Source organism: Canis lupus, chromosome 30, assembly GCF_048164855.1.
Source record: "Canis lupus baileyi chromosome 30, mCanLup2.hap1, whole genome shotgun sequence".
In the NCBI taxonomy this organism is placed as follows: Eukaryota; Metazoa; Chordata; class Mammalia; order Carnivora; family Canidae; genus Canis; species Canis lupus.
Window position 1 is genome coordinate 28,195,255 of NC_132867.1, and position 14,271 is coordinate 28,209,525.

At 40.1% G+C, this 14,271-nt stretch overlaps 1 protein-coding gene across 3 annotated transcripts in view; it reads left to right on the forward strand.

Annotated features, from left to right (window-relative positions):
• The window catches only part of MAP3K7CL (MAP3K7 C-terminal like), a 93,617-nt gene that overhangs the window by 52,719 nt on the left and 26,627 nt on the right, over positions 1–14,271 (forward strand). The window contains exons 1-3 of one of the 3 annotated variants that reach the window (XM_072806685.1): positions 4,342–4,887; positions 5,403–5,456; positions 6,933–7,041. In XM_072806685.1, coding sequence (XP_072662786.1) covers positions 5,421–5,456; positions 6,933–7,041 — 145 coding nt within the window. In that variant the 5' untranslated portion in view covers positions 4,342–4,887; positions 5,403–5,420. Of the gene's footprint in view, positions 1–4,341; positions 4,888–5,402; positions 5,457–6,932; positions 7,042–14,271 lie in introns of those variants that run through there. The other 2 variants (XM_072806686.1, XM_072806688.1) reach the window with 2 other exon arrangements.

A 14,271-nucleotide genomic window follows, 5' to 3' on the forward strand; every position in this document is an offset into this window, starting at 1 on the left:
CAACACAAGTTTGGACTACGCAGGTCCACATAGATGCAGATCTTTTTTTTTTTTTTTAAGATTTATTTATTTATTTATGAGACACAGAGAGAGGGGCAGAGACATAAGCAGATGGAGAAGCAGGCTCCCTGCAGGGAGCCTGATACAGGACTTGATCCCGGGACCCTGGGATCACACCCTGAGCCAAAGGCAGACGCTCAACTGCTGAACCACCCAGGTGTCCCAAATGCAGATCTTTTTTGATACAGTTCTATACCATATGTATATTTCCTCTTCCTTATGATCCTCTTCATGTTTTCTTTGCCCTAGTTTACTCCATTGTAAGAATAGAGTATATAATACATATAACATAAAAAGTATGTGTTGCACAACTGTTTATGTTAACAAAAAAGTTTCTTGGCAACAGGAGGCTATTAGTAGTTGAGTTTTTAGGGAATCAAAAGCTACATGTGGATGGTTGACTCTCAGTAGGGGTTTCGGCAATCCTCACCCCCATGTAGTTCAAGGGTCAGCCATTTCAGGACAGTGAAATAATTAGTCTTCCCCTAGAACCTTTGGTCAGGAGTGTTTTATAAACCATTCTCTAAACACTATGCATAGGTATTAGTATTTCTTGTTTACAGTTGCAAAACCCCAGGGCCAGTCCCAGCCCTCACTGCCATGGGCAGGGCCTGGGAACAGATATTTTTAAAAGGCATGAACCTAGTAATGAGGCAAGTTTGGGAAATATGAACCAGGAGCATATTAAATCATGAGGGGCACCTGGCTGGCTCAGTTGGAAGAGCATGCAACTCTTGATCTCAGGGTTGTGAGTTTGAGCCCCATCTTGAGTGTAAAGATTACTAAAAATCAATCAATCTTCAAATGCTTATTGAATTGTATCAAGACATTCAGACCACATTAATTGCAACAATGACCTATCCCATGAGCCTCTGTGCCTATTATAGACCACAATTCAGAAGCAAGTCTAGATTTCACTTTTTGAAAAGCTCCTTGAATACTATTAAAACTAACTTTTCACCTCACAATAAAATACATTTATTGCCGAAAAGAAGAAAATAAAAATTATACATAGTACTTTTACCCAGAGACATACTGTTAATCTGTTATTATTATTATTATTATTAAGATTTTATTTATTTATTCTTAAGAGAGACAGAGAGAGGCAGAGACATAGGCAGAGGGAGAAGGAGGCTTCCTGCAGGGACACTGATATAGGACTCGATCCCAGGACCTGGGGTCATGACCTGAGCCCAAGGCAGGCGCTCAACCACTGAGCCACCCAGGTGCCCTAATCTGTTATTATTTAGATGTATCCTCACAATCCTTTTTTGATTGAATTAGTACAATTCTATTGAATTCTTAAAATACCATGTAGTTATTTTGGGTTACAGTTGTGGGAAGGGATTTCACTTGGGTTTCAGAGTTGTTACTGTCTGGGAAGTGTTTAGATAAAGAGCCAAGAAATACACTGTTGCTCCTATGGGAATGGAAGAGCCAGTGAATATAAATTACTGTTTAAAACCTTGAATTTATATGATGAGATTTGGACAGAGCACATTTAGAGTATTTGGATGTATTCTTTTTGTTCTTTTCTAGTTGCTGTCAAATTATCCTTTCATGAAATCTTTCTCTTATAGCTCTTTACCAATTGGGCATCAACATCACTATGTTTTTTATTTTAATTTTATTTATTTATTTGAGACAGAGGGAGAGAGAGAGTGAGCATGAACAGGATGAGGAGCAGAGGGAAAAGTAGGCTCCCCTGCCAAGCAGGGAGCTCAATGTGGGGCTCCATCCTGGGACTCCAGGATCATGACCTGAGCTGAAGGCAGACTCTTAACCAACTGAGCCAACCCAGGCACCGCTCCCCCTCCGCCATCACTGTTGATGTAATTTTTGATGTTATGAGGATGGAGGCATTGACACCAAAGCCCACGAACTAGACAGTCCCCAGGATTGCTCTAACTGATGCTGGAGAATTCTCTGCATAAAGATCTATGCTACATCTGTCAGGTGCTTCTGACAATGTTATAAAGGATTGTAGTTCTACTGTATTTAATGTGTAACTTTCCCTTTCTATCTCCAACGTGGTTCCTCCAGAGTTTTGGTGATAAGGGAAGAGGGAAGGTGCTGCCTCATTCTGGATCTTTCCATTCTGAAGCGTCAGCTTCACATGAATCCAGACGCTCCCAATTGCTGATTCCCTTGGCAATGATGATGTGACTGCCAGCTTTTCTCAAGGTGCACTCAGGGGTCGATTTGGGAGCCAGTGTGGTTGTGGTATCCACTTTGCCATCAGCATAGATAAGATGCACAGCTTTGATTTCCTTGGGGTGTCATGATAAGTATGGCTGGTGTCAGATGAACCTGGATGCCAGACCATTGAAGAAAGTTATATATTTGTCTCCTGCAAGCCAAAAGGTAAGAGTCAGACATCATGAGTGAAACAATTCAGTCGGATATTTCATACAGAGTGCATCCTGGTGTAGTGGAAATAGCATGAACCCCAAATTAGAAAACCTGAATCCTACATGTGTTTTTTATTCCATTTAACTTATGCGTGTTACTCCTTTTGTCTGAGTCTCAGTTTGCTCATCTGTCAGATAGGGATGACAATATTGACCATGGTTGTGTTACAAGATTACAGGGAAGATGAAGATGATAGTGAATAAGACTTTTGATAAATTATAATGCATTATATAAGGTAAAATAAAACAAAATAACGTTAGAAGAGTAATAACGATTCCTGAAAAAATTTGCAGTTAGAAATGCAAATAGGTTTATCTGTGAATGCTCTGCCTGAATCTGTGCAGTTTATTGCTGTGGCTATCACACCAAAATAGCCTTTTTTTAAAAAAAATGTAGGCTTCATACCCAGCATGGGGCCCAATGCAGGGCTTGAACTCACAACCCTGAGATCAAGACCCGAGCTGAGATCAACCGACCGATCAACTGACGGAGCCACCCAGGTGCCCGAACAAATTAACCTTTTATTCATTAGATCAAGAGAACCTGCTAAGTCCTTTTACTTATTTTAAAAATCTTTTTTGATCAATTTTAGGTTTACAGAAAAGAATGAATGAAAAGCAGGTTTCCCTTAGGTCCTCAAAATGCTTCTTCAGGCTCATTTCCCTTTGTATTCACATCTGACATTAGTGCTGTACATTTGTTAACAATTGAGATAGGTACATTATACAGATACATTATTATTAACTAAAGTCCACACCTTGGGTTAGGGTTCACTCTTGGTGGTGCACATTTTGTGGGTTTTGACAAATGTATAGTGACACGTACTCACCATTACAGTATCATTCAGAATAGTTTCACTGTCCTACAAGTCTCTCCTGTTTAACCCTCTCTTCTTCTCCACTGAACCTCTGGCAACTACTGATCTTTTTACTGTTGTCTTAATTTTGCCTTTTGCAAACTGTCATGTAGTTGGAATCACACAGCCCGTAGCCTTTGCAGATGGGCTTCTTTCACTTAATAACATACATGTAAGTAAGTTTCCTCCGTGTCTTTTTGTGGCTTGAGTGCTCAATTCTTTTTGTCACTGAATAATATTCTACTACCTGGATGTCCCACTGTTTATCCATTCACCTTCCAAAGGACATCTTGTTTGCCTTTAGGTTTTGGCAATCGTGAATAAAGCAGCTCTAAACATCTGGCTATGGTTTTTTGTGTGGACAGAAGTTTTCAACTCCTTTGGGTAAATACCAAGGAGCCGGACTGCTGGATCATACGGAAGAGTTCACTTAGTGTCTTCCAAAGTGGCCGTGCCATTTTGCATCCTCATCAGTATTAGGTGTCGTCAGTGTTTTGTTTTTGGCCATTCTAATATGTGTGTGGTGGTGATTTGTAATTCTCTTATATGGTATTTAGCAGCTTCTTACGCACTTATTTGCCATCTATGCCTCTTTGGTGAGGTGTCTGTTGCAGATCTTTTGCCCGCTTTTTAGGTTGGCTTGTTTGTTTTCCTACTTTTGGGGTTCTTGTCATATTTTGGATACTAGCTCTTTTTCTGATACTTAATTTGCAGACTGTTCTTCCCATCTGTGGCTTGTCTTTGCATCCTCTTAATACTTGCTTATCTTTAATTATTTAATCTCAGCAGCAGCATCCACCTCTTTTAAAGTACTCCTGACCTGCGGGTTTATAGCTCCTCGAAAGGATGGACAATTCTAAGTAAGGCTCCTTTCCTTTTCACCATCGACTGGTTTTGCAGTCGGGTGCGTTTGTAGATGGGATCAAGTCACCAAGCCCATCAGTGGCTCCATCTCAAACCTCACGTCCGTAGCCGGGATCGCTGCAGCTCTCATCCGAGAGTCGGCCCCTGCCGTCTGTCCAAGTTGGCCGGGTCTTGCTGAGCTGATTGGAGCTGCCGACATTTTTGCTGACCGGAGTCATGCTATCTTTGCCAGTTTGCTGGAATAGACACAGACACCGATTGGGTCACGCTGAAGACATTCCTGTCTTGTGAAGCAAGTCTGTTTGTATTTTAGGTTTGCCAGGACTAATGAATTAAAACATTTGGACTCTCCACAACTTGCTGTTTATCCATGCCTCTGACAGGAGGAGGGTTTTCTTTTGCACTTGCTTTTTCTAGAAGCATGACAACATCCTGGCTGTTGGAGAGGCAAGGAAAGGAGAGAGGGGTTGTGGAGGGAAGCGGAACAGGGGAGGCCCGTGGGACGCGGGGGTCTGGGGGACAGCAGGTAGCAGTGGACTGCCCTGACAGCTGTCACTGCTCCTCAGATTGTCAGGGGCTGCTATGTAGCAGGTGCGGCCTGCGCTCTTGCTAGGTCTCCACTCCACAAAGGCAACGACTGGCCAAGGCAGTGGCTGGCCCTGGATTACACAAGTGCAGACACTCAACTCAGTGAGGTAAGGCAACAGGTGTCAACACCGACCCAAACGCTCGGGGCACCAGCAACTTAGCCGAAGCTCTGTCGCGGCCCGGAGGAGGGATCAGTGGTCCCTTTCCCCAGGCGGTGTGATGAAAAGGCAAGGCGGTTTAGGGGCTCTCCTGGCCGACATCGTGCGGAACTCGAAATCCACCCCACTTGGCTGCTGTCATCGAGGCCGACAGATGTTCCTGGTTGTGTGGAGGGGAGGGGCTCTAAACGAGCTGTGTCTATCAATTTCGTTTCCCTGCGCTGGGAACCTCGAGGCAAATTTCCACCTCTGGAGCTTTATTTCTAGGTGCAGGAAAGTGCTGGGAGACTGAGCCAAAAGAGGAGCGCTTTTCAGCCTCAGATGTTAGGATAAAATGGGTTGGTGATGGTGCAGGGCATAACAGCAAGACTTTTTTTCTCTTAGCTACGACTTTAAGGGTTGTTTTTTTTTTTTTTTTAATTGTTTGTTTTGTTAAATTTGAGACAGTCTGTTCTATTCCCTAGGAACAGGTGGCTAACAAGATGGTTGATTCTAAGCAGAGGAGACTACACAGAAATGTATGTCAGAGCTAAGATAAAACAAATCCTGAGTCAAGTAACAGCAATTTTATATTACCCTTTTCTTAAGTTGAATGTTTCATGTTATTTTCTCTAACTTAGAAGGACATGCCTCAGAGTGCTTTATGGTTCATTGCTATTTGTGGTTTTAAATGAATGGGCCAAATATGATTCTTACTGGGTGATAAACAGCTGCTGGTTTTTCTCCAAAGCTATACTAGGTGTTTAATATAAGCCTGTTCTCTTTCCATATATTGGGTAGGATAATTCCATATGTATATATGTCTAAATATGTGTGTGTATGTGTGCATATATATGCATTTGAGTTTGCTCTATAAATAAGTGTAAAAACAAAATTCAGTGTTCTAGACACTATTTTTAGATACAAAAAAGTTATGGGAAAGAGTCAGAAACCTTGCTATGAGAAAATGTCCTGCTAAACAGTTCCCAGAATCTTGCTGAGGATGGTTAAAGAGATGATTTATATTTTGCCATTTTTAGGCACGTTTTCCTAAAAATATCACTCGGAGGTTTTGGTTTTACTGTTTACATGAAGAGGAAAGTAGAGAGTTTAGGGAAGCATGATTAAAAATGGAAGAGTTGCACATATGTATCTAAATAATGAAGATATTGTGTATTTATAACAATCTCTTTTCCTTAGTCCCATTGAATAAAAATGATCAAATATCTTGGTTAAAATGTATTTGAGCTAAATTCTATTCTTATGGCAAGGAAATATGCATGTGTTTTTATCTGTCTCAACTATCTGTAGGAGGTTTTCCCATTCATTCGATCTTGGTTTATTAATGATAATTTAACAGGTACAGTAGAACAGCAGTAGGATGTTTTCAAGTTTTGTCTTTTGCTTGTATCATACATTGTTAACATGTATAATCTGATAAATGTTTGATAGATTTACAGGTAGTTAGTTAGATATTTAAAGCATATAATATTCATAATATAACTGTGGGATATTTAAAAATAGTCCTTGGTATTCTTGAAGTGGTCCTATGATATTCATCCTTTATCACTCGATAATTCAGATCAATAATTCAGGTCCAATTTTGGCTTTTGAGTGTGACAAGCTAATCTAATATGAAGTTGTCTGATGCCCTATTAGGACTTCTTTATCCTCCTTGATTAAAAATAAAACACTATAGAAGACCTTGAAGGGCCAGGATTGGATTAGTCAGTGTGAAGGGATACTAAAAAAGTGAGGTGGGTGGAGATTTTGCTCCATCTTGTATATTTTATTCTAGATATTGTATTTTCCAAAACAATTTTTTTATGAGCCAGAAAAAGAATTTTAAATGGGGCAGGTGAATGTTTTCCATGTAGGGAAAGAAAGCCAGGGACTGGGAGTTTCTTCAAAATAAGAAAGCAATGCATACTAACTTTCCCTCTAATTTCCAAGATCCTCTGAGTATTTGAGGGATGACTCGGGTAAGTGACAACGGCTCTCTCTTGTCCACACAGCTGGAAGACCCAGGGGAAGGCCAAGACTCAGGTGCCCACATGATCAGCACAGCCAGGGTACCTGCGGATAAGCCAGTACGCATTGCCTTCAGCCTCGATAATGCCTCAGGTACGCTCTGCACCCAGGGAGAGGGCCACCTCCCTGCCCGTCACCACTTTACTGTCATCTTTTCCTGAGGGTTTGTTAAAAATGCATGCCTGGCATGACCGAATGATGGGGTGTGTGATTTTTCATCAAGCATTGTTCAAGCGTGGCTTCCAGAAATGCCTCTGGTGATACTTCCTCCACCTCCAATCCTCTAGTTGTTTTAGCACATTTCTCCTTCCTTTTTACTTTCCCCATTTAACTTTCTTTTATTATAAAATTCACAGAGCTGTAACAATATCTAACGATTCCAATGTATGTCATCATTGAAACTGTGTGAAGAGACGTTTATTAAAGTGCTGGCAGTTGGTTAGGTCATATAAAAATATCACTGTCCTGGTTCCAACAGCATTTCCTGGAGCCCAAGTTGCAAATGCTGGTTTCTTACTGGTGCTCCCACACTTCTGGCTGAACAAACAGACTTTAGCCAGAGTGATGAATGGGACAGGTGAGGCAGGCTGTCTTGAAATAGTAAGGTCTGAGGTGAGGCTGCCATACTTAGAGCCCTTTGTCATGACTCCCTTCTGTGACCTCTTAACACACATATTGAATTACACCACCTATGACGGGGACCTCAGGTGGTGTGAGGTCACAGACATGAGGAAGGGAATGCTTGGATCTCTTTCACTGGCATCAGCCTTGGCTCTCAGTCTGTCATCTGTTAAAATCCGTAATCACATGCTCAAATAACATTACCTTTTCAACCTTGAGTCTTTAGAGGGCTGATTCTATTTATCTATCAGTCAATCAATCATCTCTTTTTCTTCCTACACTGTCCATGTAGGGATAATTGAAAAGAAGCAAGTTTATTCCTAAAATAATGCAAGATCTGGGCTCTGCGAAGTCATTACACAGCCAATTCAGGCTTTCCTATACCAAGTGATTATGGTGGGATACATCTGGCCCCATTGTCCTGGACTGTGCAGCCCCCAGGGGAGGATTTGTTCTAGAGTAAGAAGAGTGAAGCCTTAGCTCTTTCTCATCTGTTCTTTCAACACTCTTTCATTGGCCTGCTGTTTTATATCTTCACTCAGGTGTTGCCTTGAAACACAGTGGTGAAGGGAAATCCTTCCAAAAGGCAAACCAATTCATTCTAACAAGAAACGACAGCCAACATTAATTGCATTCCTCTTTTGTATTAGGAATTCACATGTATTATTTCAAATCTTTAAAATAACCATGCAACGTAGGGGGCACTTGGCTGGTGCAGTCGGTAGAGCATGCGACGCTTGATCTCGAGGTCCTAAGTTCAAACCCTACAATAGGTGTAGAGATTACCTTAATAAATAGGTAAATACTTTTAAAAAAATGACCATGCAATGTAGACATTAGTATTGCCAATTTGCAGACACAGAGCTTGAGACTATCTTGTCAGTAGGTAACAGAGTTATGATTTAAATTCAGGTCTCTAGGCATATGAATCTGAATTGTCTCTATTATTCTATATCACTTCTCTAAAAAGAAAAAGAAAAGCCCTTCCTGCTTTTATGCATTTCATAAATGTAAGATTTTGAGGATATGGTTGATGCTTAAGTGGCTAGCTTTCAAGACAGATACATGTAAGCCCCAAAATCCAGGGAGAAAAGTAAAATTTTCGGGATCCCTTGGTGGCTCAGCAGTTTAGCACCTGCCTTTAGCCCAGGGCGTGATCCTGGAGTCCCGGGATCAAGTCCCATGTCGGGCTCCCTGCATGGAGCCTGCTTCTCCCTCCGCCCGTGTCTCTGCCTCTGTGTGAGTGTGTCTCTCGTGAATAAATAGATAAAATATTTTTAAAAAGAAAAGTATCATTTTCTTCCTTATGATCATGTCCCATGAGAGCAGAACAAGTCTTGAAGTCTTGTTACAATCAACAATCTTACAAAGAAAATTTCAGAATATAAAGCTTATTTATTCCAAGCAATATTATTGTATCATAATTTTGGATGAGACAAATAAATATACTGTTTCCTCATCTTTATTTTAACAAAATTCATGTACAGAGAAGAGCCATGGAGAGGGGGATCTTGATCTTTGGGCTGCAAATAGACTCTTTCTTGAAGTCCAAGAGATACAACTTGTAATTAATTTGCCACCATCTTTTGAGTGATACTGGCCCCTGACTAGGAGTTGTTGCATGTTTTTTTTTATTTTTTAAAGATTTTATTTATTTATTCATGAGAAACACAGAGAGAGAGAGGCAGAGACACAGGCAGAGGGAGAAACAGGCTCCATGCAGGAAGCCTGATGCGGGACTGGATCACACCCCAGGCTGGAGGCGGTGCCAAACTACTGAGCCACCCAGGCTGCCCTGTTGCATGTTTTTTATCAGGCAGTTTAGATTGATTTGTTTCAATCTTTCAAATGTCCTAAAAATGCCCATTTTTTGAAATTCATGGTTTTTTGATATGGTAGTTTCAAAAAAGGGTTGTCATTTATTTCATGTAATTCCTACTCTCTAATTCCACAAACAGATGCTTGGGAAGATTTCTAAAGAAACTGCTAAAATTAAAAAAAAATTTCCCATGTGTGTCCTTATATCTCTAAAAAGGCATTGAACTAAAGAATCAAGGCAGGAAGGGTTTCTGTGTTTCTCAACCTTTCTTAAAATAATCATCTGAGAGCACTCATCAAAAATATGTGTTCCAGGGCACTACTCCTGTATATTCTGATGCAATAGGTACAAATGGAGGTCCAACAATCCATATTTTTGCACGTACATGAAGTTGCGAGTGTGTAGAAAGATGCTTTGCAGATATTTGGAGACACTCCCTCTAAATTCTTGAATAAGGAGCCTGTTGAGTGTCACACGGAGCAACACTTGCCATCATGCACACTATGCATGCCTTTTGAATTCCAGTGCATTCTAGACCACACATTTAGGGGGGAAAACAAAGGCAAACATCCTAGATTTCCATAGCAAATGGGGAAACTAACATGGAATATTGGGAAGTAAATCTACACTTACGGATTTATTGTTGAGAGGTAAGCAGAGTCCATGGGAAAAGACACATCTTTGCCTATTAATTAATTTATTTCTTATGAACCTAATACAGGGCTTGTTTCTTTAGGCTTTTTTTTTTTTTCTGAGATGATTCGGTGTAGAGGTTAAGGACTTAGGGCTTTGGAGTCCTCAAGATGTGGTATCCAGACCCATTCCATCACTATTTGTATGATCTTGGGTAAGTCACTTAATTTTGCTAAACTTCAGTTTCCTACAAGATGTAAATAGTGATAATTTACATAGTGGTTGTAAGGATTGAAGAATACTACATAGGTAAAGCATTTAGCATAGTGCTTGACACAAATTAAGTACTCAACAAGTGTCTGGATATCATGGATATCAAGTATCCATGATAATTGATGCTGGAGTATTAAGGAAACTATAAACGACATAAGCAGTTTTATGTCCTACCTACATCTTTCACATCTACTTAATGTCAAGGTAGAATTTATATTACAACTGATCTGAGATTATTTAGAGACTAGTTATCCAATTGGTAGATTTTAGGATTCCCTGCCTCTCCTCTTATCAATTAGCTGAATTTAGTTTCTATGCTTTAGCGCTCCAAAGCTGGGTGAAATGTGCAAATGCAAAATATGGCATGATGCATCCTATGGGTTTCATAAGGCAAAGGGATTTGGGGAGAAATCTGAGTCCCTCAAGCAGATAGGAACGGCTTCTTGGGAGATGTGATGGACAACCTGCCTTGAAGACAAGGATAGTATTGAAAGGGATTGTAGGAAAGGTGCCATATCTGGGTTGCAGGTACAAAGAATGGGGGCCATACAACTAACAATTCTTCCTTTTCCTTCCAAACAGAAAGGCTGAGCAAAAACTAAGAGTCAGGAAGAGCATGATATATTCAAGAAATAGTAGAATTCTTGTCAACTGGAGCAGAAGTCTGAATAGTGGAAGAGAGCCCTGCTTTAAGCTTTACCTTGAATATCTGCTCATATTCTAGACATAGACTAGAGTTAACAATATAATCCTAAAAGTTCAACAACAGAGTTTAGATTTGATCAGGAATAATCGAGTGTCAAAAGTTCTTGAGCAAGGATGAAAATGGTAAATGTTTGATAGGTGGAACAGTCTGGAATGTGTAGAGATGAGAGAATGGAAGAGGCTTTGAGTACAGAGACAAAGTATGCAGTGCCTGGATCAGATGATGGTATGGGATGACTGAATTCAGAGTACATTATGAAGGAAGGGCTGAAAGGACTTGGTGACCACCTGGCCCTGGATGGGGAGCTTATTGATAGTAGAATGTGCCACAAGATTCCAAATGGACTATGGACCTCCAGGAGCTGAAATACAGGTAGCAAATTTTTAGGGGGAAAAAAACCCCTTTAAAATACAATCACCACTTCCAGCCTATCATCAAAATCTGTCATTAAGTGGCACTTAGCTAACCACAATTCCTGGAGGCAGCAGTGACTATTTTTAATAAACTAATGGTATGATTGACATTACTTCTAAACTAGGAATTCCAAAGAGTTAACTTTCTAAATTGGGACTTTCATGGAGTTAGTTTTCCCAATAGAAAATATGCAGAAGAGAAACATGAATCCCATCTCTTGGGTTATTAGAGAATCAATGGCTCTTCTCCAGTTGGAGAGAATTTAGGGTTGGACTGCCATGAGGATTTCATGTTCATTACTTGAGTGGTTTCTTTATTTCAGTCAAGCTATGAAATCTACACTCAACTGTGAATTTAGATCTTGGCTTTGGGGTTCTTTTGTTGTTGTTAAGTTTTTCTTTTTCTTTCTTTCTTTCTTTCTTTCTTTCTTTCTTTCTTTCTTTCTTTCTTTTTTTTAGAAAGAGTCAAAGATACTAGTATCAGTAGCTTTCAACATTTTGTTTTTAAAAAATTCTTTCAGGCTATCAGATTTTTTCATATCTGGGCATGGATTAACCATATGTATGACATTTGGTTGAAAAAAAAAAAAACCCAAGACCTGTTCTGTTGGTATCTCTTTTAAGTAATATTATTCTCCTCACCTATCAGGGTGTTTGTATGGTGGTGGGAATCATGTGGAGCAACTGAGATAGCACCCTTTGAGTCTAATTTCACTGGGCATTGTGTGACCGTCTAGTCTGCACATGCAAAACTGGTTTTCAGCAAAACCAGTTGTGATGCAGGTGAAGTGTCTCTTGTCACTGTTGCTTTCCTTCAGCTTTTTCTACCCTTGGTACCTTTGGGTATTATTTCCCTCTCCCTCTTCAGGGCCCTCATGTTTCCTGTCTTCTCTTTGCTCCATGCTCTCAATCCTTGTTTTCTAGAAAGACTCCAAAAAACCTCTTTCACACTAAGCATTAAATGAATGAGTACTGAGATCTATTTATTTATTTATTTATTTATTTATTTATTTATTTATTTATTTTGAGATTTACTTTTTAAAAAATCTCTCAGGGTGGTTTCTTTTTTTTGCATACCTACAGCGGAATTGATAGGAAGTCAAGGGTTAAAGTTCCCCCTAGAATTTTGCCAGCTAGTCAGGGGTGAGGATGGCCTTTGGGAGAATACGGTCTAGGGGAACTTTTTGAGCTCTTTCAGGTCACCTTTCCTAATTCTGACCCTACCTCCAAAGCTGTCTTAGCACCCTGTGGTAATAAGTGATCAAAATCCCTTATAGGTCTGGTGGGAGTGGAGAGTGGAAGGGTTGCCTATATTTTTTTTTTAATTTTTATTTATTTATAGTCACACAGAGAGAGAGAAGCAGAGACATAGGCAGAGGGAGAAGCAGGCTCCATGCACCGGGAGCCCGACGTGGGATTCGATCCCGGGTCTCCAGGATCACGCCCTGGGCCAAAGGCAGGCGCTAAACCGCTGCGCCACCCAGGGATCCCGGTTGCCTATATTTTTACAAAGCACTGAATTGAGAACATAGTAGAAACATAAACATCACATACTATAAAATCAACAATACAGTATCTGTAACCACTTTGAGTTTGTCATTCTGGTATCAGATGAAGGTTCTTTGAGATACAGCTGGATTTATTGGTTGGTATCTATTGCTTAGGGCCACAAAGACTGGAAGAGAAGTCACTGTTTGTTGAGTACCTAGATGCTTTTACTTGTATCATTTCATTAATTTAGACTGGAACAACTCTGTAGGAAGATGTCATTATACCCATTTTACAGATGTTGACCATTGGCTGAGGGAGGTTAAGTAACTTTCCTCAAATCAAGCAGTTAATAATAAGTAGGAATGGATTCAAAGCCAGGCCCTTGGGGGCTGGTTTTGCTTGATCACCCATTTGAAGGTAGGGGCTATGTAATGAGAGGGGAGCATGATTGTTTCTGACCGCAAAGAGCTTCCTCAACAGTCAGGGGAAATGGTGGAGAAAGGTTAGTTCTGATATGTTTTCATAGGGCAGGACAGAGGGAAAGTAGTGGTAAGTTTTATTTGGTGATGTGCTGAGGAATAAATATACCTCCAGCTGGCTCTTTTTGAAGCAACTGTTTCTGGACAAATATGTTACAAGCTAAATAAGTAAAAATATTCTTACAAAAGAATAAATTGATAAGATTCACAAACTGATAGCTACAATAATAGTGGCTAGATGAATATTTCTAAAAAACATAAAACCTGTCTTTTAACTGAGTCAGATCTCTCTGTGTGAAGAAATATCATTCAGTCTGTTTGATGTATGATCTTGTTTGTAGGTACTGGCTGAGGCGACATGATGATTATTATTGATTACAAAGAACTGGCAATCTGCTAGGTGTCATACTAAATTGCTGCCTGGATCTGTATCCATATCTATACTTTTAATTTTATGGGCCCTGAAAATCCAATGTGTATTAAAAGTTCACATGTCCAATGCTTAACCAGCAGAAGGCAAAGTTTCAAAAAGCTTTTGATGTGTCTCCAAACAATATGATGGTCTAACAAGAACCAAGGTATACAGGCTTTTTAAAGAAGTTTTTTTGATATATTAGTAATGTGAGTTGGCAGCCTTGTATCACTTATTTCTAAAAATAAAATATGAATCTTGATTTAGATTTATTTTTTTTGTTTTTTAAAAGATTTTATTTATTTATTCATGAAAGACATACACACACACACAGAGGTAGAGACACAGGCAGAGAGAGAAGCAGGCTCTAAGCAGGGAGTCCGATGTAGGACTTGATCCCAGGACCGTGGGATCATGCCCTGGGCCAAAGGCAGGCACCTCAGCGCTGAGCCACCCAGGCGTCCCTTGATTTAGAT